At 41.9% G+C, this 24,968-nt stretch overlaps 1 protein-coding gene across 1 annotated transcript; it reads left to right on the forward strand.

The window, feature by feature from the left end:
• The first annotated feature begins 3,645 nt into the window (after positions 1–3,645).
• On the forward strand, positions 3,646–17,325 carry FRG1 (FSHD region gene 1). Its single transcript, XM_007062679.4, has 9 exons — positions 3,646–3,868; positions 4,398–4,465; positions 6,332–6,454; positions 10,832–10,889; positions 11,154–11,268; positions 11,673–11,777; positions 14,345–14,436; positions 15,178–15,288; positions 16,426–17,325. The coding sequence occupies exons 1-9, from the start codon at positions 3,807–3,809 to the stop codon at positions 16,460–16,462; spliced, it is 771 nt and encodes a 256-aa protein (XP_007062741.2). The 5' UTR covers positions 3,646–3,806; the 3' UTR covers positions 16,463–17,325.
• Positions 17,326–24,968: the final 7,643 nt, after the last annotated feature.

Here is a 24,968-nt window from a genome sequence, read left to right on the forward strand (position 1 = left end):
CCTAGACCTATACAAAGTTCAGATCCCAAAGTTCAAGGATGTTCAGATCTCGGATTTTGGTTCAAGCCCATCTCTAGCATATGCATCTAAAGCACTTGAATATATCCATGCAAGCACAACTTCATCTCTTTATTTCCATCACTTCAAAATGTCCTAGAGACATGTTGTTCATAAGGATTTTTTTTATAACTTGAGCTATGAAGGTGCCCATTTTGCAAATGACACCTCAGCGAAAATACCCCATCTGCATGAGAGACGGCAAATGATCTCACTCTTTAGGAATCTTTATTAAAAAAAAAAAAAAAGCACATACAGCAAATTCCAAGCCAGTAACAAAATCCATCTATGATTTGTTTTCTAGATTTTCATATACCAAGGCTCCATTTATTTCCACTACCATAAAGAAAATGAGCCATTACACGTTTTTAAACAATCATAGCTAGCACATTTTGGAAATGTTTTAATTTCAAAAATACTAACTGGCAAATTAGAATGTAAATAGGTTTCCTAAAATGGCACTATTTTAGACACTGTTTTCTGATTGATGGTATGACTTTGCCCTGAGGGAGAAGATTTCATAGTTTTGTATGTATAATGTAATGATGTCTTTTTGCTGTTAGTGTCACTGAAATGAAAAATTCTTTAAAATATGTAATTATTGTAAATAAAATTATATCCATTAAAAAGAAGAGAACTTAAGTCTCACATTATAGGAGCTTGAGAAACTCATGCCTAAATTTTTTTAAGCACTAGGAATGTATACTCTCAGCATTGTAGAGTAAGAATTGCAAGGTGGCAGCCTTGCAAACAAATAGTAAGTGTAATAAATATGGCCCCAATCCTGAAAAAATTTATACACATGTTCAATTAAAGTGCATAGTTGCTTCATGGACCACTCAAAATGCACAAAGTTAAGCAAGAGTGTAAGACTTTCCAGGATCAGGCAGATATCATTAGCAAACTGTAACAAAAGTATAGGCATTATAGTTTGCAAAAGTTTGTTAATTTTCATGTATTTTTGTGGATACAGCAACACCTGGTGGACAAATAGCAGAATATAAAGAGAAGACATTTCAGTTATCTGATAAAAACGAGAAGTCCGGTGGCACCTTAAAGACTAACAGATTTATTTGAGCATAAGTTTTTGTGGGTAAAAAGAAGTGTGAGCTATGAACCTGTGAAATGGATCCATGTCCCTCCTGGCTGGCGAAAACCAGCAAAGAACTATGCCTACTACTAAAGGAAATAGTCAGTGCTTCTTTCAGAAAATAACATAACTACCAGACTTTGTGAAGAATGCAATGGTTAACTCAAACTTCAAGAAACCAACATTCAGTCCTGAATCTCTCTCCATCTACTAACCCATCTCCAGCCTCCTGTTCCAGGGCAAAATAACTGAGAAAGTAGTAACCACTAAGTTCCAACAATATGTGACATCAGTCAACATCCTGGATGCCTCATAGTGTTCATACTAAAGCACATAGCTGGTTCTAGTGGTACTAGAAGACAATCTCCTCATGATCATGGTCACAGGTAAAATCTCCATGCTCATGCTGCTGGACCTCTCTGCAGCCTTTGATGCCGTGGACCAGAAAGTACTACTAACTTTCCTACTTGACACAGAAGACGACCCAGCACTAGTGGCTCCAATAATTCCTCTCCAGAAGAACTCAAAGAGTAGTGATGGGTAACTTCTTCTCCCTCTGAAGACCCTCACCTAAGGATCCTGCAGCAATCCCTTCTATCCCCCCAATTCTTCAATATCTACATGAGACCACTGGGAGAGAGAGCGAGATGCTATGGGCTTAGCTGTCAACAGTATGCCAATGATACTCAACTATATATCTCATTCTGAACTGATGCAACCGCCACCATTTTTTAAATGTCAGAACATTTATGGAAAATAAGCTCTTGGATGAAGAGCAGCTGATTCAAGCTGAACCCAGGTAAAACCAAAGTGGCACTGGTCAGAAAGAAGAACAGCTTGTAAGAGCTGGCCAAGACATTGTCTTCACCTTCCATCAAAGGACACAGCCCTCATTCGTCAAAGTGATGTGAAGCCTCAGGGTCCTATTTGACCCCTCACTAAGCTTGGATGACCAGGAAGCATCAGTTTCCAAAAATGCCTTCTCTCACCTCCAGGTTGATATGAAACTTTGTCCCTCTCATGCAGACAAGGACCTGGCCATAGCGATCCATGCATATGTCACCTCCAGACTGGATTACTGTAACTCGTATCTAAACTGAATATGCAGATGATGCACTGACTGTAGCTGGTACAGAATGTGGCTGCCCACCTTCTCCATGGCTCAGGCCATCATGAACACATCAAGCCTGTGCTCAAGTTTCTTCAAGTTTTTAGTGTGGCCCATCACACTAGTTTCTGATGCTTTCATCCTGATTTTCTAAGCAATTAATGGATCAAGGCCCACCTAAATCAAAGTCTAATTTTTGATCTATGAATCACCGGGACAGCAGAGCTCCTCTGGGACAATGAGATCTGAAAGCCCTGGATAAAGCATGTGAGAGCTGGGGACAAAGCATTCTCTGTTGAAGGGATTTGGCTATGGAACAATCTTCCTGAGGAAATCAGGTGAATCTAGAGTGTGACCATCTTTAGGAAATGTTGCAAAGCCTTCCTCTTTGAGAAATCCTTTTCAACATAAGTGATGCTCATAGTTCAAACAACTCTTTTATTTCCAAATGCCTTTCATCACCACCCAAAAAGAAAAAAAGAATCAGCCTATCCCAAACAGAGTTTTGACCTGAAAAGGAAGAAGGGCCAGAGACCTCATGAAGTCCATTGTGTCTTGGCTATTGATATTGATTGTATGTAGAAGATGTTCAGATATTATGGTGATGGGCTGTACTATAAAACCCTTAGGATACATCTACACTGCACACTCCTTTTGGTGGCATGTAGAATACAGACACTATACACACCCCTAGCATGGATATAAATAGTAGTGTAGATGGTGAGGTACTGCTTAGCTGAGTAAAAACACACCTGAACCCTTTGGTTATGTCCCCTATGTGGCACTCTACACACCCAAGCAGTACCTCCGCCCCTCTACACTGCTATTTTTAGCAGTGTAGTGTTCCACTGCCTCCCCGCTGCTGGAGTATTTCCCCTCCACAAGGAAAGGCTCCAGCAGCGGGGAAAGGCTCTGGCAGAGGGAAGGCAGAGCGGAAAAGCTTTGGCAGCTCCCAGCTGCTGAGCCTTTCCCTGCTGCCTCCCCTGCCAGACCCTTTCATCAACACCTCTGGCTACACACCGCAGTGTGGACACAGGCTGCTTTTCACTGTGGTGTCTAGTTACACATACTCTACACACTGATGTAGGAAGTTGTAGTGTAGACATAGACTATGAGTATGTCTACGCTGCAATTAAAAACCCCTGGTTGGCCCACGCCAGCTGAGTTGGGCTCGTGAGGCTCGGGCTCACAGGGTTGTTTAATGGTGGTGTGGACATTAGGTCTAAGACCCTGCAAGGTGGAAGGGGCCCAAGCCCAAACGTCTACATGGTAATTAAACAGTCCCTTAGTCAGAGCCCCAAGCACCGGAGCCGGCTGGCGTGGTCCAGCCGTGGGTATCTAATTGCAGACTCACAACACCCGCCCGAAGGGGGCGGGAACAGCCGGGTGAGGGCAGGGGCTTCGCTTCCCCACTGCGCATGTGCACACCACTCGCACGCGTTGCCTAACGACCGGCCGTTCCCATTTGTCCCTCAGCGGCCCCCGTTGGCGTTGCGGGAAGGCGCGGACGCCGTGTGCGTGCCGCTACGCGGTGGCCTCTGTTGTTCAGCAATGGCGGAATATACCTGCGTGAAATCCACCAAGCTCGTTCTCAAGGGGGCGAAGAAGAAAAGGTGCGAAGCGGCCGGGACGTTCCCCCCCCCCCCCCACCATTGGTCGCGCCGCGATGAGCCCCGCCCCCCGGCATGGACAGGCCGGTCCGTCTCTGTCTGTTGCTCCCGGGCGGGGCCCTGCCCGGGGCTCGGTCCCTTGCTCCCCAGCCGTGAAGTCACCGCGCGCCCTATCCCCCGCCCCCGCGTGGCCGCGCTCGTTCCGGGGTAAAGCGGCCCTGGCTCGCTGTAGCTTCAACTGACTGGGCTCAGGTGTGAACTAAACCCCAGCAAGAGCGTCCACACGGGGTCGTGCCTGGTTTTGAATAAAGCGGTTTAAAAAACGACTTCTGAGATGGGTACAACGTGAGCCTGCTGACAGCTAGGTCTGCAGAGCCCAGGGCTGCCCTGTCAGAGCGGAGGTTTGTCCTGGTGACCTGCCCCTCTCTTCTCCTCCCGTGTTACTGTGTATTAGTGGTGGTGATCCAGAGACACACGGTTAGGTAGGGAAGGTTTATTATTTAGCTGTTTTTGCCATTGTCTCGCTTTGCAGTAAGAAAAAGCACAGAGATCAGAAAAGAAAAAGAGAAGAAAATGCAGAAGATCAGCTTGATATTGTTGGTGAGTGGGCTTTCAAGGATGTGCACACCAGTATAGAAGTAAAGATAAAGACAGGAAAAGTTAGGGTGTTTGTTTTGTTTTCTTGTTTGGGCTTCTGGCATGAATACAAAACATTTTTGCATTGACTATTTGTACATGTTTGCAAACCTATAAATCATAGTCCTTGTAGTCAAGAAAAATACATAAATGACTTAAAAAATCTGAACAGAAATCTTTTTTTATATGGGGTAGAAGGGAGGTTTGATGTCCAATAGCCTCTGTTTCTCTACACACACTATGCTCTCTTGGCTGCTTCCAAAAAAGAGGAAAAGGCCATTCTAAGTTTAAGGCTACAAATAATCTTTCCAACAGCTAAGTCTAACTTCTAATTGCAGTGTGTCACATCATCAGTCAAAAAGGGTATTTGGTGTTTGTCATTTATTCGCTTTAAAGTGAATGATGCAGGACACTTTTGTTCAACTTCTGGAATACTTATAGATTGTTTTACTGCAAGAGCAAAATAAGCCTAAATATAATTATCAATCAAGGCTTCACAGCAAACTACCTAAGCAGTAGGAGCTTATCATGCTACTACAGATTACTAGATAAGATCTATTTCCTACCCAGACCAAAATCTGTGTCTGTCTCCTCGTGGATGTCTAGCCGTCAGCTGAAGCTCAACATGGCTAAAACAGCTCTTAATCTTCCCTCAGTGCCCTTTCGGCACTGCTTCCTTTTTCACTCAGGCACATAACCTGGGCATCATCTTCAACTCAGACCTCTCTCTAGATCCTCATATTTAAGCTATCTTGCAGATTCTTTCTGAGAAACTTCTCTAAGATATAGCCCAGAGGTCGGCAATGTTTCAGAAGTAGTGTGCTGAGTCTTCATTTATTCACTCTAATTTAAGGTTTCACGTGCCAGTAATACGTTTTAATGTTTTTAGAAGGTCTCTTTCTATAAGTCTATAATATATAACTAAACTATTGTTGTATGTAAAGTAAATAAGGTTTTTAAAATGTTTAAGAAGCTTCATTTAGAATTAAATTAAAATGCAGAGCCCCCCCGGACTGGTGGCCAGGACCCTGGCAGTGTGAGTGCCACTGAAAATCAGCTCGCGTGCTGCCTTTGTGCCATAGGTTGACTACCCCTGATATAGCCTTTCCTATCCATCCATGTAGCTATCACTGCATCTTGATCACTGGAACATCCTTTTCTCTTTTTAACATCCGTAACAAATGCAATTTTGTCCCATTCATATCCATTCAGAATGCTGCTGCAAAGATCATATTCCTAGCCTGTTAGTTTGACCATATCATCTTTCTCTTTGCAACACTCCACTGGCTCTCCCGTCTCTAGCACATCAAATATAAGCTGCTTCTCTTCACTTTCAAACCCTGCACAGTGTATCCCAACCCTACCTATAATTTCTCATTCACAGTTGAGATGTCGATTCACACCTCTGATCTGCCATTGATGCCAACCTCTATCACCCACTATTAAATTTTCAAATAAGCACCTTAATGCTTTCTCCCGTGCTTAAGAGCATTTCCCACAAACATCGTTATCCTCCAAACCCTTTCCTTTGCCGTGACGCCTACAAAAAGACTGAAGACAGTTAGGTTGCTGGTATGCTGAGACCACTGCCTATCCTGCTAATGAATACTGTCTTGGTTCCTTGTACTCCCCTGTCTGTCTGTATCCATCTGTTGTCAGTTGCAAGTTCTTTGAGGCAGGGACCGTCATTTTGTTCTGTACAACACATAGTCTGATGGGGTTCTGATCCATGATAGGGCTCCTACGTGCTATGCTAATTCAAATAATAATAGTATTTGGCTAAAATCCAGTTGTAAGTGTGCTATGTTATTTCATTTTCTTATATTTTAGGAAGCTGGTGGGCAGTAAAAAATTTTGGTGAAATCACAGGAACTGTAGCAATAGAACTGGACAAGGGAGCCTATATCCACGCTCTTGACAATGGCCTTTTTACACTTGGAGCACCACATAAAGGTTTGTATCAGGAAAAGAAAAATTTTGCAGTGTCGAGGTATGAAACATATTTTGCTAAATGGAGAGTTTTTGTTGAAGACAATAACCTAAAGATTTTTTTATAGTGATGCTAGTTAATATACATAATACAAAATATCATCCTATATGGCTGCATGGCACAGCCAAGAGGATAACTGAATCCTAATGACTGACCACTAATTAATTTTTCTAAGCCAGTCTTGATGTTTTCTTTATACATGCAATTCAGTTCCTTTCCTGATGCTCAATTTCCTTGTACAAAAGTCCTTTTTCTACAATAAAACCTGGATTGATTAGAAGAGCTGAGAGGCGGTGGGTTGCTCCATGCCACCGTCCAAGCTCTCTGGAGGCTTTCATCTGCTTCCTGTTCCGTCTGGAACTGTTCCCTTGATGCTGAAGACATCAGTTCCTCGTTGGATTGTGGACCTAGGCTTGGTCCCCCTGGAAGCGATGTAGGGGATGGGGCTGTTTCCGTTGACTGTGAACCGCTTTCTGCTGGTGCACTACGTTGGGTTTCAGGCTCCAGTTGAGCCTCTTGTGTAGGGTTATCTGCTGCTGCCGGTGCAGGTTCGGTGGGGCCCTCTGGTGTTGGGGTTGCAAGTACTGGATTCAGTGCTGGCACTGGTTCTGGTGCTGGTTGTTCCGCGAGTTTCGGCTCTGGGTCTGGCTCTGTCTGGGTCTCTGGGACTGGATCCACTACTGCTGTTGCAGACGTTGACATGGGGTCCGGTTCCATCACCTCTGACTGGGTCCTGGTAGAAGTTTCCGGAACAGAGCTAGGCGTGACGGCTTGCTTAGCCTGGCTGCGGGTGACCATTCCCACCCTCTTGGCTAGCTTCACATGATTGGCCAAGTCTTCTCCCAGCAGCATGGGGATGGGATAATCATCAAAAGTCTACGTTCCTGACCAGCCCTTGTACTGGACAGGCAACTTGGCTGTAGGCAAATTGAAAGAGTTGGACTTGAAGGGTTGAATTGTCACTTGGATCTCTGGGTCGATTAAATTGGGATCCACTGAGGAAGTATGGATAGCCGACACTTGTGCTCCGGTGTCCCTCCACGCTGTGACCTTCTTCCCGCCCACACTCACAGTTTCCCTCCGATCCGAGGGTATCTGGGAGGTATCTGGACCTGAGGACCTCTGGTGTGATTCCGGTGCAATGAACTGTAATCTGTTGGGGTTCTTGGGGCAGTTGGCCTTTACATGACCCGGCTCATTACGTTTAAAACATCGTCCAGCTGACGGGTCACTGGGGCGAGGTGGGTTGCTGGAGAACGGTGTGGCAGGACGATAAGGTGTCTGGAGTGTTCCTTGGGGTGTAGTTGGGGCCTTGGGCTGCCTCCAGTAGTAGGGTGTGGTCTGAGGTTGTCCCTTGTGGTATCCGCTTCAACTGCAACCAGGATTGTTCCTCTCTCCTCCCTCCACCCGTTTTGTTCCGGTTTGCCCCTTCTGATATTCGCCCTAACTGCTACTAGTTTTTTTCTTTTCTGCCACCTCCACCCATTTGGCTCCAATCTCCCCTGCCTCGATTACAGTTGTGGGCTTTCCATCTAGGATGTATCTTTTTATTTCCTCAGGAACACCCTCTAAGAACTGCTCCATTTGCATTAGGAAGGGCAACTCTTCTGGAGAGTTAACACTTGCTCCTGATATCCAGGCATCCCAATGTTTCACGATGTGGTAGCCATGTCGGGTAAATGACATGTCTGGTTTCCACCTTAGGGCTCTGAACCGCCGACAGGAATGCTCGGGTGTTAGCCCCATTCTGACTCTCGCCTGGGTTTTAAACAGTTCATACTTGTTCATGTGTTCCTTAGGCATTTCAGCTGCCACCTCAGCTAAGGGTCCACTGAGTTGCGGCCTCAGTTGTACCATGTATTGGTCTGTAGAGACGCTCTACCCAAGGCAGGCCCTTTCGAAGTGTTTTAAGAAGGCCTCGATATCATCGCTTGCTTTGTAGGTGGGGAACTTCCTGGGATGAGAAGCGGTACCTGGAGAAGGATTGCTATTCTGCTGAGCCTTTGTCTTCTCCATCTCCAGTGCATGCTCCCTCTCTTTTTCCTTCTCCTCCAGGTCTTTTTCCTTTGTCTCCGTAGCTGTACTGCGGGCAGCCTCTCGGTTTTTTTCTGCCTCTTTCGCTGCCTCCAGTTCTCTCCTGTGGGCAGCCTCTTTGGTTTTTTCTGCCTTGGTTTCTGTCATGTTTGCCTCTCTGTTTTTAACTAACTTTACACCCGAGAGTTAGAAATCAAACAAACAAAAACACTTGGCTTGTCAAAAATATAGGTTGTGCTGTAACCTGATACCGATGTTCTCTGATAGTATTCTCAGCCGACAGAAAAATCCTTTGTCTCCAGACAAATAGACAGAAAAACCCGCTAGTTGCTCTTAGCTAAAACAAAAAACAAAAAAAAAAACCCACCTCTTCAGGTCTGTGAAGAACTTGTGAATTTCCCTGCAGGAGGTTAACTACCCTGCCTTTAGGTAGAGAAAACTGCAGCTCACAAAAGCAGGCTCCCTTTTGTTATGCTTGTTGCTTTGTCCCCTTTTACAAAACCCTTTAAAATCTTTTAAAATCCTTCTGTGTTTTTGGTTCAAAAAAAATCTCAAAATGATTTCAAATAAATCCCACTGCTCTGCCACCATGTCAAGGTTCCTTCCACACTCTGAACTCTAGGGTACAGATGTGGGGACCTGCATGAAAGACCCCCTAAGCTTATTCTTACCAGCTTAGGTTAAAACTTCCCCAAGGTATAAACTTTTTTACCTTTTTGTCTTTGAACCTTTATGCTGCCACCGCCAAAGCGTCTAACAAAAATAACAGGGGAAGTGCCCACTTGGAAACGTCTTTCTCCCCTCTTCCCCCCCCAAAAAAAATATCCCCGCAAGCACTACACCCCCTTTCCTGGGGAAGGCTTGATAAAAATCCTTACCAATTTGCACAGGTGAACACAAACCCAAACCCTTGGATCTTAAGACCAATGAAAAAGCAATCAGGTTCTTAGAAGAAGAATTTTAATTAAAGAGAAAGTAAAAGAATCACCTCTGTAAAATCAGGATGGTAAATACCTTACAGGGTAATCAGATTCAAAACATAGAGAATCCCTCTAGGCAAAACTTTTAAGTTACAAAAATACACAAAAACAGGAATATACATTCCATTCAGCACAGCTTATTTTATCAGCCATTTAAACAAAACAGAATCTAACGCATATCTAACTAGATTGCTTGCTAACTCTTTACAGGAGTTCTGACCTGCATTCCTGCTCTGGTCCCAGCAAAAGCATCACACAGACAGAGAGGACCCTTTGTTCCCCCCGCCAGCTTTGAAAGTATCTTGTCTTCTCATTGGTCATTTTGGTCAGATGCCAGCGAGGTTAACTTTAGCATCTTAACCCTTTAAAGGTGAAAGGATTTTTCCTCTGGCCAGGAGGGATTTAAAGTTGTTTACCCTTCCCTTTATATTTATGACAACATGCAATTCAGTTCCTTTCCTGATGCTCACCTGTATGTTTAGGCCTTTAACAAGGTGGAAAGCACTGTCGCTCTTGTAAGTAACCATGCAAAACCAGAATGAGGGTCCTGGTCTAACTTTAGTTTCTCTTTTTGTCTTATAAAAAGAGAAACTAAAGTCAGACCAGGACCCTCACTTACCAACCAACAACTCCCACTCCACATCAAAGGATACTGACTAACCCTCCTATACCTGTAATTGTTATGTAGATGTTCTGTGGAGGTGGCCTGTAGCTGGTCTTTCCCTCACTCTGGGAGTGAGAGAGGCACTGCTCAAGTAGGGAACCCCTGTTCTGGAAGCAGAGTGAATTTGGATGTCTTTCAACCCCAGAGTAAGGTAACGACCAGTCCAGGAATGGTGGCAGTATATCATTCCTGCTGTTGCAAAAGTGATGGTGGCTTTTAAAATACTGAATTCTAGTCATGCGCTCAAGTAAAACAGCGCAAGTACATTTTCTTATGAGAAGCTTATATAATGCATAGGCTGAGATTCACAAAGCAATTCAGTGGATTTAGATACACATTTTCCATGAATAGTTATAAATTCTCAATTCTAAATTTGTTGGGGGCAGGGATTGTCTTTATTTGTGTCTTGTAGAATGCTAACCATATACTGTAAGTGCTTAGATAACTCCTATAAAACTCTTTTTTGCTTTTACAGTGGTTGGATACTCTTCTGAAAATTTATGTCAATATCTGGCCCCGCATTATAGCCTTTTCCTGTATTGTACACTGATCATTCTTGTATAATCTATCATCTTTATTTAAACTTAGTCTCATAAATTCAAAAATTGTATATCTAATGCTTTATACCTAATAATAATTTTCAAAAAAAATGTCTCTTTCAGAGGATGATGGCCCTAGTCCTCCTGAGCAGTTTACAGCAGTAAAGTTGTCTGATACCAGGTAATTTCTCCAGTGGATTTTTGAAAAATTTGATGTTGTGCAGGTTTTACTTCAAGAATGTCCATAAGATCTCATTTAGACTGCTATATGTGATCTCTTACCCTGAATCAAAGCTAAATATCCCTCCCTTAAAATCTCCTTTATTGTAACATCTAGCTCTTAAAAGTATAGCTAAAACCAAAATACTGGACCTCTTTGATATATTGAATATTTTACAGAATGTTTTAAAGTTAAAACACTACCTTTTTTTCTCATTTCTCTAAGAATTGCACTGAAGTCTGGCTATGGCAAATACCTTGGCATAAATTCAGATGGTCTTGTTATTGGACGATCAGATGCAATAGGATCGAGAGAGCAATGGGAACCTGTCTTCCAAGATGTAAGCCATCTCTAATATTAACTGCAGGTGATGTTCTTGGTAAAAATTGTTGTTTTAAACTTAACATTAATAGTGCTAATGGGATACTCTTCCATGCAGGTGGTAAAACAATGACATGACAGGTATTGCAAAATTATAAAGAATAGTTAATTTGTAAGTTGCAGTTGGGTACATTACTGTATTTTTAAAGACTTTAAATCAAAATGTTTTTCTGGTTTTGGCAGCAATATACAATGTAAGAGTAAAAGAGACAGCAGATTGCCAGGGGTGGCTACTAAGAATTCCGTAGGCAGAAGGTGAGAAGACATCTGTGGTGTCTTCTGGAGTATTCTAGAATTCTTATAATTTTAAGGCATGTCTAAAATTTGTTAACAGTACTAACTTAAATGGTGGTATTTTAACAGGGGAAAATGGCTTTATTAGCAGCAAATAGCTGTTTTATCACCTGTAATGAAGAGGGAGATATAGAAGCCAAAAGTAAAACTGCAGGGGAAGAAGAAATGATAAAGGTAATTTGTGTGTGTGTGTGTGATATATTCTCTATAATTATATTATCAGCTTGAATGCTATAATGGAAAATGCAAAACCTATGCACTATCCATAATATTTATGGAACAAACAGTCTAACATCGTAAGTTTACATAATACCTTTCATCATGAATTTTTCTAATTCACTTTACAAACTTCATATTAAGGAGCATCTTCATTCATCACTGAATTATGGACCTCTCCAAGGTCATATGGGGCAGCTTTTCAACAAATCTGCTGCCTAACCATTTAAGACGGGAAGAGAGTTATATTCATTGGAAATTGCAGGTAGACAGAATACTCAACAAAACTGGCTTATGCCAAGTAACCAGGACTGCAAACTCCTTACTCTTGTGCAAATGCCACAAGATCTCTGACCACAAGTGGTCACTGTCTTTTTCGGTCTGAACAAACCAGATTGTACTTCTGACAGCAAATTGCTCTCTAATAGTATGCTACATTATTTGTTCAACGCTTGCTCAAAAGTGTACCATCTCCTCCTTGCCAGTAACTGACAGCAGCTTGGGTTTTCCTTGGCAGTGTCGGGTGCAAGTACTAGATGTCCCTGGTTCGTACAAACAAGACTATCACAGTTTGTAATAGAAAAGCACTTCAGCTCCATCTATAATTCAACATCAGTTAAATTACAAATGCAATATATTGTCACTCGTGGACATTAAATGAGTAAAAAAAAAAATTCTTGTCTTGATTTCTAGTTTCTAAAATCCCATAAACTTAATCTAAAACTTTGGTATATAAAATTTGCTAAGAACTCAGTCTTGTAAGATTTTACAATTTAAATAGGAGTCTCCAAGTCCTCTTTCATCTTGCCAAGTACAGATGATGATGTTTTAATTGCATATATAGCAAAGCATTAACTATTTCAGAACATGTGACACCACGCCCCATATAATTCATAGAAATGCTGTTATGATAATGGCATAATTAAGATGTATTTTATGCAAGATGAGTCATGTGAGATACCATTGGAAAGGTTATGATTTACTGAATATGATTATCATATTTGTATTCATGTACATTTTTGTATATGAAGTTAGGAGTATTGTCTATACACCTATTACAAATGTGTTTACACCTGGGGAACACACACTAAACAATGCAGTCGGTCTAGTTGCTGGCTGGAAAGGGCCATTTGGAAAAACAATAGGTCTTTGAAGATAATATCCCACCTTCCTGGAAAGCCTTCCTGTGGACTCTGCAAATAGACTTTTAAGTTATGGCTGCAGGGTCATGTGATCAAGTCACCTGACTCCATGATAAAATCAGTACTTTTCCACTGGCCAGGAGTGGGAATCACTGGAAGACAAAGGATTCCCACCATATGTAAAACCTATTTAAGGCAGGGGAGTGACATAATTGTGGTTCATTCTTCACTGAATCCCTGCCCAGGATGACTGCTAGAAACATCTAAGGGTATGTCTTTATTAGCAATGTACGGCAGCGCTTTAATGTGGCTGTGTAATCGTGGCACCAGCGCTGGGAGAGAGCTCTCCCAGCACTGTAAAAAAACCAGCCCCATGAGGGGAGTAGCTACCAGCGCTGGGAGCGCAACTATGCTGCCGCTTTACAGTGCTGAAACGTGTAGCACTCGGGGGTGTTTTTTCACACCTCTGAGTGAGAAAGTTGCAGTGCTGTAAAGTGGCAGTGTAGACAAGGCCTTAGAAACAAAGACTGGGGGAGTGGGGAGGAGGAGCTGAGCCCAGGTTGGAAGGGTGTCTAGTCTGTGAAAGAAATGCCTGGAGTTTTAAGCTGCAAGCAAGAGCAGCTTGCTTTCAAGAACCTCTGCAATCTGCTTAAAACAACATTTAGTTTCTTTAGTACCTTAAGCTTAGTTTGCGAGTTTGTTTTATTTACTCAGTAATCTGCTTTGATCTGTTCACTATCCCTTATAATCACTTAAAATCTATCTTCTGTAGTTAATAAATTTGTTTTTGTTTTCTCTAAAACCAGTTTGTGGAATTCATAACGGGGCCAAAAAGCTGTGCATATCTTCCTCCACATACAGTTCTCTGTGCAGCACAAGACAATTTTGGGCTTACACTCCAAAGGGGGCTGTGCACTTGAGTGCTGGGCAAAGTGTGTATGCTGGAAGGGAGCTTGAGAGTCTGTCACAGCAGCACAGTGTAAAGGGAACCCAGTTCCAAGTGGCACCCCGGGGGAACCAGTCACAACATGAATCGTGGCTAATCCCTTAAATGTAGTATTTAATACTGAAGATTCAGAATATATTTTGTTTGTATATTCAAGAAATATGTGAAATGTTGTTTAGTGTTTGTATGTTTTATATATACAATTTCAAGGTAGGAGCAAAGGCTTTATAAAACCAGAATAGAATAGAATCAACTTTTTTGTTAAGAGATCTTTGTCATATCCTAAGAAGCTGTTAAACTGAAAAGACCTACTCAAAAATTCAACACTTTTCATATCCTTAGTGCCAGGAGAAGTTAGAATGTGTTTGGTTTTTTTTACTATCAATTGTAGTTCGTATAATGTACATTTTCTATTTTCTTTTTCCCCTAATAACTAGATCCGTACTTGTGCTGAAAGAGAAGCTAAGCAGAAAGATGACATTCCAGAAGAAGACAAAGGAAATGTTAAACAATGTGAAATCAATTATGTGTATGTAATTGAAAGCTATTTAGCTGCCAGCCTTCTACATCTAAAATAAACTATCCATTTCCGTATCTGAGCACAAAGGATTCCCATCTCCCCTTGTTTAAAACAATCCTGACCCACCATCCTTCTAGTCAAATGAAATTCTCTTCAGAGTCCTGTCAGCACTGCACATTAACAACCCAAAAGAGGTTCCTGCTGAATGACAGTCTTCCCTCTCAGAGGCGGGGAGGCTCGTCTATCTTCCTCCCCCCCCCCCCACCCCGCCCTGCCCGGAGGAGCTTGGGGCTGGCCGAAGCCGCGCCATGCCTTCCCTCCCCGGACCCAGCCCGCCCAGGGGAAAAGCATCTGTTAGAAGACTGTTTCGATATGCCCCATGCAGGTTCTGGGGCAGCCGAGGAGGCCATACCACCTCCTCAGCCGCCCTGGCACCTGCATGGGCATAATAAAGCAAAAACTTCACCAGCAAACCCTGCAACCAGGGGTCCGGCAGGTGTGGCAGCAACAGCCCTGGCCTATTGTACCCGCCACCCATGATCTCAGAACACAGAGTGTCTGAATAGGTTGTACCCACAACACTCAGTGCAACATGTGAGACCATTACCGATTCTCTTGCATCTTATTCTACTTTTAGGCCACAAATCTAGCCCAGGAATTGAACTTTGAAATCCTGGCACAACTATTACATTTTATTATATAAAGTTCCAATAGAACTGGAGCTATTTTCACCCTCTTTATTGGTTGCAGAAAGAAGTTCCAAAGTTTCCAAGATCGTAAACTCAAAATAAGCCAAGAAGACAGTAAAGCTCTCAAAAAAGCTAGAAAAGAAGGCACTTTCCATGAGACGTTGCTGGACAGGTATTTTAAAATCCAAATAATTCCAGCTGTTAATTAAATGAAAGCTATTGACAGATGAATCTGTGATATACCTGGAATGCTAAAGACAACTAGAGTTAAGATTGCCTAAATGTTCTCACCATAGTCCATTTTCTGCTGCCTGTATATTTTTGAAACTCACCTTTTTCAAGCCTGCCTGGTTTCTACCTGAAAGAAAACTTTTATGGAAAGCTTGAGCAAAACTGGTTTAGTCAATTGAGTACAAGGAGAGTGGAGAACAATAATACTGTATTATAAAAGCAAAATTCTTACGTTTATTTTTTTTCAACAACCCTGACACCAAAACAAGGATAGAAAGTTGCATTTTTGTAGGGAAATAGCCATTATTAAGGATTCTTTTCACATTGTTTAGTGAAAACTAGTCTTGGTTTGACCAAGCTATGAGGGTGTGAGAATAGCACTTTGTACAGGTACAGTATTTGGGGAATGCAGAATATCCCAAGCACTGCTTACCAGCTTTCTAAGCAAAGGAAAGCTGTACTGTATACCTATAAGTAATTAATTCAGCTGCAAAAAACATTGAGAAGAGCTGTTGCCACTACTGTACAATTGTTACGTCGATTTAAGGCATTAGGGTTCCATAGGAGCCCTGCCCCATTGCATTGACTTGTGCAACTGAAAATTTTATGAACCTGGCGTAATGTTTTCTGTGATGTTCGCTGTGTATGCCAGTGAAGCCTTTCTTGTTAAGTGTGATGTGGCATGCCAGAGATGGTCCAGCCAAATAGTTTTTGACTATGGAATCATTTTTCTTTACATTCCCAGTCTTTAAAAAAATTCTATTTAAAAAACCAGTAAAAGATTAAGGCTTCATGATTCAGAAACCAGAAAACTCCAAAATTTTAAGGTTGCATGTGCAACCAGTGGGCATATTCCTCACGGCTCTAATGCAAGAGCAAATACTAGCAGTACAAAGTAACAAAGCCAACAAACAAATCAGAAGTACTAACAGGCCTCTAATGTCATTTGCCAATGTTCCAAAGTTAAGTAGAAGCAAATGTTATAACAGCCTCCTCGTATGTCTTGTAACTATCACACTGTTCAAATTTATATGGCTTTTGTGTAACCTAAATTTTGTCTGTCTTCTCTTTCATATAGGCGAGCAAAATTGAAAGCTGATAGATACTGCAAGTGACCAAAACAATTGGCTTGTTTGCTTGCTTTTATATCCTTTGGTTGTCCAACTGAACATACTATCTGAATAAGACATTTTGCAAATGTGACTTTATTTATGCAAAGACTTTTTTGTTCCTACTTCTCATTAGAGTTAGTATCTAGTGTCACTCTACATAAGAATTTGTCATTATTCTGATGGAATGCCATTTAGTTTATTATAAAACTTTACACAGTATTGAAATTTGGTATGCAGAATTTTATCCAAAAGCAAATAGCTTTAGCAAATTGAATTGTTGAAGGTTGAGAGAAGCAACTCAGTAATCTGAAGGTCATGATTAATAATCACGAAGAGAAGAGCTGCATACAAAACCAAACTACAAAGTTGCCCTGACAAATTGTACTTTCATTGGATAAATAAATTTTATCAAACTAATGTCTCTCTGAACATATGGGACTGAAGTCTCAGCTTGACTTCAGTGGAGCAATGCTGCCTGATACCAACTGAGGATCTAGAATGGTTTTTAACATTTATAGAGAACAGTGGGTCTGTAAACATTAAGCGAATGTTTGCATAAACTATGTAGTTGAAAAACAGTATGGGGGAATGAAGAAAAGGCTGTCAGAAATGTAGAACTTGAGGTTCTTCATGAGAAAAGGAGACCCTTTAATTACCCATATGTTGCTGATGGTTTTTATGTTCTTTCAAATTTTGCTAACTTAAAGCTGTTGGATGGACTTGTTTCTATCTTTTAAAGTAAAAATGTTAAAGAATGTTTAAAATGCAGATACTGTGCATTCCTAATAACTATTACATAGAATGCTGTTTGCTATTTATGCTTGTTACCAAAATTTTATTTTAATAAAAACCGTTTATAGGAACTATTCCAACTGTACTGATTGTAACACCACCTTCACAATTCAGCTCTAACCTGTCTTCAAAAAGTATTTGGTTACCAGGCTCAGCCTTTTCATCTCAAGTCTTACTTATAGTGAAGGCCATAATTTAAGTTACCTACATGCAACATGTAGTCTGTACTGGTTTTTGTGGTTTTAAATTTGGAGCATAGAATTGCCTATAACCTAAAGCAGGGGTAGTTAATAGGGAGACCACGAGCCAAATCCAGACCGCCAAACACTTTTAATTGGGCCCCCAAAATCTTTTTATTTACTTACTTTTATTATTATTGTTATCTGGCATTGGGACCTTGACTATATCTTGACCAAGAAATTTGGACCTTGACAAAAAATAATTGACTACGCCTGACCTAAGGCATAAAAATGGGATCATTAAAAGAACAGGTAGAGTCTGAGCATAAATACCCATCAGCATAAGGCTGAAAGACAGCACTGCCAGTTTAAAGTGGTGTCACTTCATAGCCAGCCTATGTAAAAATGAAACAGGGTGAACTTAATTGCCTATATTCAGAACAAGTTATAACTGGTGCTGAAGCCAAGTTAAGAAAGAATTGCACTAGTAGAGCTGTATACACATGAGAGTATGTGATGCTGGTGTCAGGGAGTCATAAGACAAACAGATTCATAGCTTGTGCAGATTTATATTGCTGAAAAACTCATGTGGCACACCATTTTACTGTCCCTCATCACATGAAAAGCTAACTGATTATTTACTTTATCAGGACTCAGACTGGTGCTTGGGAAAGTTTACTGGTTCTGTGCTAACTAAGCACGTTGATTGTTGGCTCTCGAACATGGTTTTAATGCCAGGAATCGAATGTTTTATTTTATACTATTAAAAAGATAAAGGATCCAAGCTTGAGATAATATAGAGCAATGGAGTCCAACTCTTAGTTTTTTAGAAAATATATATATTTAAAAAAATAAAAACCATAGCACTTGTCCATTGTATTATCACCTACTTTTCATCCCTTGTTGCTGTTTGTCTAGACGTACCAGATCATGCCATTTACCTTCATGCAGAGGGGACTCTGCACCTAGGTCTCCCTCATGGAAGGATGGGAACCATAAGCTGCACTGTTCCCCTGTGTCCCCAGTCCTGAAGAAAGCCCTCTGAAGGTCTGAGAAGTCGTAAGAGCTAGGGAAGTGCTTGGGAATGCACATCCTCCTGCCCATGCTGCAGGGATCTCACATGAAAGTTAATATAACGTGGGGCTGTATCCCTCCTGTTGGGAAGTAGCTTTTCAAGGGGAATCTGTCACAAGGTTCATTTGCTGCTGCGCTGCCAAGAAGTCGGAGGGAGGGTCAAAAGACTTTCAGAGCTGCTGTGGAGTCAGAAGGCCTCCATGCATATGGCTTTTGCCTCCAAGTAGATCTCAGCAGATCTACTTAGTCCACAGGGTGGTCAAACTTATTACTCAACAGAAAAATAGGCAGAAACTCTGCCATTTTTCCTTCCCAAGCCTTTTTGTGTGAGATTTTGCCCGAGAAGAGGACTTGTCTACATGAGGAAATTTACAGCCATGCTACCAATATAATTATACTGGTATAATTTCCCATGAAGACAAGCCTTTAAATAGTTAGCTCACTGGAAGGCACATAAGACCTATGAGGTTGATAGAAATAAGTTAGAATACAAAGAAGTTAACTTAAAGCAAGGGCTGTAGCCATGCCAAGCTGTAAGAATGACTAATAATATGATAATCAGAACAACAAGAGAAATTGCCATCACTTTTGTCCATTTCATTCAGTAACCTGTATCTGACAGTATCAACTAACAGATGCATCAAAGATGAGTGCAAGAAACCCCACAGTAGACAATTGTGGTCGAACCTGACCTTCAGAAAAGTTTCTCCTTAATCTCTGTTACATACGGCCTGAAGTATGAGGGTTTATAGCCTTTCCTAAACATAACTCTAATGCTGGACATTTACTTGTACTATATAAATGTCTAATCCTTTTTTGTATACAGTGACCTGAAGAAGAGCTCCATGTAAGCTCAAAAGCTTGTGTCTCTCCTCAACAGAAGTTGGTCCAATAAAAGATTCTCTCACCCACTTTGTGTGTCTAATTGTTTTCTAAATATTGTTCAGCTCAGCCATCTCAATATTGTTTAGGAATGAGTCTGTCTTAAGTTATGTTGTCAGGTGTTTGGGGTTTTTTTTAGTATTTGCAGGTATCAGTTTTGAATTTGTTGCTTTCCAATTTCACTGAACATCCCACTTGTTCCTGGATTGTGAAAAAGGATAAATAGGAGCATTCAGTTTATCTTTTCTGGGCTATTTGATTGTATTGTACACTTCCGTTATATCACCTGTCATTTGTCTCCTCTCTAAACAAAGCAGTTCTGGTCTTTCAGTTCCTCATCCATACAAAATCCTGCCATGATCTAGTCATATTCATCACACATGTCTGAATTTCTGTTTCTGCCACGTTGTTTTGAGGTAGGGTAACTAAAACTGAACACAGTATTCCAAGTAAGGAGAACTGTAGCTTGATGTAATGGTGTTATGTTCTCAGTATTGTTCTTTCTTTATGCATCCTAATGTATTTTCTTTTGACAGTTGCTGTAGAGCAGTGGCTCTCAACCTTTCCAGACTACTGTATCCCTTTCAGGAGTCTGATTTTTCTCTTACGTACCCCAAGTTTCACCTCCCTTAAAAATTACTTGCTTACAAATCAGACATAAAAATACAAAAAAGTGTCACAGCCACACTATTACAGAAAAATTGCTTACTTTCTCATTTTTACCATATAATTATAAAATAAATCAATTGGAATATAAACACACTTACATTTCAGTGTATAGTGTATAAACAAGTCATTGTGTATGAAATTTTAATTTGTACTGACTTCACTAGTGCTTTTTATGTAGCCTGTTGTATAGTTAAGCAAATATCTAGATGAGTTTATGTACTCCTTGGAAGAGCTCTGTGTACCCCCAGGGGTACACGCAGCCCTGGCTGAGAACCACTGCTGTAGTGCACATTGAACTGTCCATGCTGACACTTGTGTCTTTCTCTCTCTTTTTTTTTTTGCCCCTTCACTATCTTGTATTTTGTCAACAACAAATTTCATCTGATCTGGTGCTGCCCATCTACCTAGCTTTGTTAGGTCCCTCTGACGTTGCTCATAGTATTCTGCGGGCTTGACTAAACTCTAGAATTGTGCCACCTGCAAATTCTGCAATATCACTTTTCACCCATTTTACAAAGATAATTTAAAAATATATTGAACTCCAGTCCTTGTACAGAGCCTCATGTCACCCTGCTTTAATCTTTTACCATGTTGAAAATTGGTCTTTCATTTCTATTTTTTATTTCTACTTTATGGCAGTATTTTACCTATCAGAGTAAGTTACCCCAGAGAGTTTGCAGATCATTTAGAGTGAAACAAACAGTAGTCATGTAGTTACCAAACGTGTTCCGTGTTTCTCTAATTATTTCACGAACTTCACATGAATTTACATCCCTCCCTTCACATACGGTTCTTAAGGCCCCATCACTCCCACACCTACACAGACACACATCATGTATAATGTATTTCTGTTTGGGCTAACTGTAGGATTGCATATGAGAATTTGGCTTGAGTCCTTTGGGACACCACCCTAAGAAAAACTGAAGAGGCGTGTAAAGCCTTAGTCAAGCAGTAATGCAAATCACATACTGCTGCTGAAGCCTTAGAGACATGGTATGCATTGGTACAGAGATAACGCCCCATTAACGCAAACAAAAAAAAGATGCTTATGTAATTAGTGGATAAACAGTTTTTGTGAATGAGTTCAGACATTTTATATAAAGCTTACCACATAATGAGATCACTATCTGATTTTTTAAAATAAAAAGCTTAGCTATGCCAGTCTCTACATGACTAGCAAAAGCCCCAGTGTACATGGTTGTTTTAAAATGTAGAAATAAAGACCAAATAGCCATTTACAGTGTGTCTGGTATTACTACCGATATTTTTCAATTGTCTACAATATAAATCAGGCACAGGCAACCAAATAAAACACTGTTAGGTAATGAATTCTCAAAAAGTTGGCAATAGTTAGGCTTAGAAAATTTTTAAAATAAATGCTCAGTTCCTACTTTAAAGTGTGTTTGTGGTCTTAAAATTGACTATAAGCTACTGCACACGTCTGCTTCATTTAATGACAAAGTTAAAATCATCAATGAATATGTGTCAGTGTGAGATTGGAATCTTTTTAATAGCATCCATTGGAGCCACTCGTGCCGTATTCTCCTCATACTCCTGTATGAGGGCATAAAGGGCAGGGCAGCTGTGACCCTCCATCAGTTCCCTCTTACTGCCCAGTGTAGGGAGACAATCTGGTAAGTTTCCAACATGTTTGTTCTTAGCTTCAGAAAAACCTTCAGAACTCTTCTGATTGACTGACAGGACTGCTGTGAATGACACTGTCTGAACTGAATATTGGACCTGAAAAAGAGCTCTGTGGTGCTTGAAAGTTTGTGTCTTTAACCAACAGGAGTCAGTTCAATATGAGAGATTACCTCACCCACCTTGTCTCTGGACTGAATACAAACCTCTTGTACAGGGCTCGATATGATGTATTCAAACCTCTTCTGTTTAGGAAAGTCCCATATAGAGAATGCTAGCAAAACTCAGTAACACTGACCTGCCCAGGTATAGCCATACGTGCTGGGAGGGGATAAAGAGAAAAAAAACCAATTGCTGAGTAACAAAGCAATTCTTTTGTGAGTGATCCATACGTTGTTTCCCAAACAGAAAAAAGATTATTAGTAGAGAGCCTGTAATACTGAACTGATAAGCCTCCCTATTACTTAGGGTTAGAACTTTGGTGTCCTCTTTGATTCCTCTCTTTCCTTCACACAAAATCAAAACCTTTGTTAAATCCTATCATTTTTTTGTCTATGATATCTCTAAATGTAGCCTTTCTTCCATCGTTACGACTCAGACTCTTGTCTATACTTTAGTACCTTATGCAAGAAAAGTTGTCCATTCTTAGCCCTGGTCTACACTATGGGGTTAGGTTGAATTTAGCTGCGTTAGGTTGATTTTAAAATGAATGCGTCTACACAACTAATCCCGTTCCATTGACCTAAAGGGCTCTTAAAAATGACTTTTGTACTCCTCCCCAGCGAGGGAAGTAGCACTAAAATCGACCTTGCTGGGTCGAATTTGGGGTAGTGCAGATGCAATTCAACGGTATTGGCCTCTGGGAGCTATCCCAGAGTGATCCAATGTGACTGCTCTGGTCAGCACTTTGAACTCCGACGCACTAGCCAGGTACACAGTAAAAGCCCCGGGAAATTTTTAATTTCATTTTCCTGTTTGGTCAGCGTGGCGAGTTCAGCAGCACAAGTGACCATGCAGTCCCCGCAGAATCGCAAACAAGCTCCAGCATGGACCGAAAGGGAGACACTGGATCTGATTGCTGTATGGGAAGAAGAATCTGTGCAGGCCGAACTTCGATCAAAAAGAAGAAATGCTAATATATATGCCAAAATCGTACAGGGCATGGTGGAGAGAGGCTACAACAGGGACACACAGTAGTGCCACATGAAAGTTAAGGAACTCAGACAAGCCTACGAAAAGACAAAGGAGGCAAACAGTTGCTCGGGGTCAGAGCACCATACATGCCACTTTTATGATCAGGTGCATGACATTCTAGGTGGGGACCCTACCACTACCCCACCACTGTCCGTGGACACCTGAAAGGGGGGAGTCTCACACAACAAGAAGGAGGATTTTGTGGATGAGGAAGAGGAGGAGGAGAACGCGCAGCAGGCAAGTGGTGAATCCATTCTCCCTGGCAGCCAGGACCTTTTCATCACCCTGGAGCCAATACCTCCCAAGGTGGGATCCCCGACCCTGAAGCCGGAGGAGGCAGCTCTGGTGAGTGCACATATGTAACTACAGTACAGCATTTAAAAGCAATAGTGTTTAATGTTTGATTTGCCCTGAAGAATTGGGATGCATTCACGGCCAGTACAGCTACTCGAAAAGTCTGTTAACGTGTCTGGGGATGGAGCGGGAATCCTCCTGGGACATCTCCATGAAGCTCTCCTGGAGGTACTCTGAAAGCCTTTGCAGAAGGTTTCTGGGGAGGGCTGCCTTATTTCGTCCTCCATGGTACACTTTACCACGCCAAGCCAGTCGCAAGTATTCTGGAATCATTGCAGCACAAAGTATGGCAGCGAATGGTCCTGGGTTTCGGTCGCATTCAAGCAACATTCGGTCTTTATCTTTCTGTGTTAGCCTCAGGAGAGTGATATCATTCCTGGTCACCTGGTTGAAATAGGGTAATTTTTGTAAGGGAACAGTAAAAGGACCCCATTCATGCTGGGTTGTTTGCACTTGGCTAAAAGGGATCATCCAGGAGAATAGCCACGTGGCAGGGGGAGGGGTGAAGGGATCATCCCAGAGAATAGCCATGGCGTGGGGTGGGGGAGGTGTGTGCTGCACATCCACCCGAAAACCGCAGCCCCTCCTTTTAAATGTGAAACCCAACCGGCATTGCTTGCTATGGGAAAGGATGGCGCTGCAGTTTGAAACCATTCCCACATGTTATGAAGGTGTAAGAAGCCAACCCAGCGTACCAAAAGGCTTAGCATGGCTGCCTGGAAACCGAATTCTGTTGCCCAGCCGTGTGTGATGCGTCACCATACCAGCATGTGCTCAATATAAAAGGCAAAATGCGACCTTGTACCTAAAGCACATGTGCTGTCTGCTGTGAATTGCTTGATTCACTGTGTAAGAGTCTCCCTTTTGTTCTCAGAAATGTATCATCTTAAATTTTACTCTCCCTTTTTATCTCCCCCCAAGTGCAAATGTTTCTATGCTCCCCCTCTCATCTCTGTCCGTGAGGTTATCGCAAATTAGAAGGCAAAAAAACCCTCACTTACAATGACATGTTTTCTGAGCTCATGCAGTCCTCCCACACTGACAGGGCACAGATTAATGCATGGAGGCATTCAGTGGCAGAGGCCAGGAAAGCATGAAGTGAGTGCAAAGCGCAGAGGCAGGAGGCGATGCTGAGGCTAATGGGGGAGGAAACGGACATGATGAAGCATCTGTTGGGGCTGCAGGAAAGCCAACAAGAGCACAGACCCCAGCTGTATCCATTGTATAACTGCCTGCCCTCCTCCCCAAGTTCCATATCCTCCTCACCCAGACGCACCATTGAGAAGTACCCCTGGTGGTTTATATACTGGTTGGCAAGGTGGGCCGGTGCCAAGATAGGGATATGTGTTCCGTCTATCACCCCACCACAGTTAGAGAACCCCATTGCAGCAAAGCCATCCCGTATGACCTGCACATTTCCCAGAGTTACTACCCTTGATAGCAGAACGTCAGTGATTGCATTGGCTACTTGGATCACAGCAGTCCCCACAGTAGACTTGCCCACTCCAAATTGATTCCTGACTGACCGGTAGCAGTAGGCATTGCAAGCTTCCACAGGGTGATTGCCACTCGCTTCTCAACTGTCAGGGCAGCTCTCATCTTAATATTCCTGCGCTTCAGGGCTGGGGAAAGCAACTCACAAAGTTCAAGGAAAGTGGCCTTGTGCATGTGAAAGTTTCACAGCCACTGTGAATCATCCCATACCTGCAACACTATGCGGTCCC

The sequence above is a fragment of the Chelonia mydas genome, chromosome 4 (assembly GCF_015237465.2).
Source record: "Chelonia mydas isolate rCheMyd1 chromosome 4, rCheMyd1.pri.v2, whole genome shotgun sequence".
NCBI classification, from domain to species: domain Eukaryota; kingdom Metazoa; phylum Chordata; order Testudines; family Cheloniidae; genus Chelonia; species Chelonia mydas.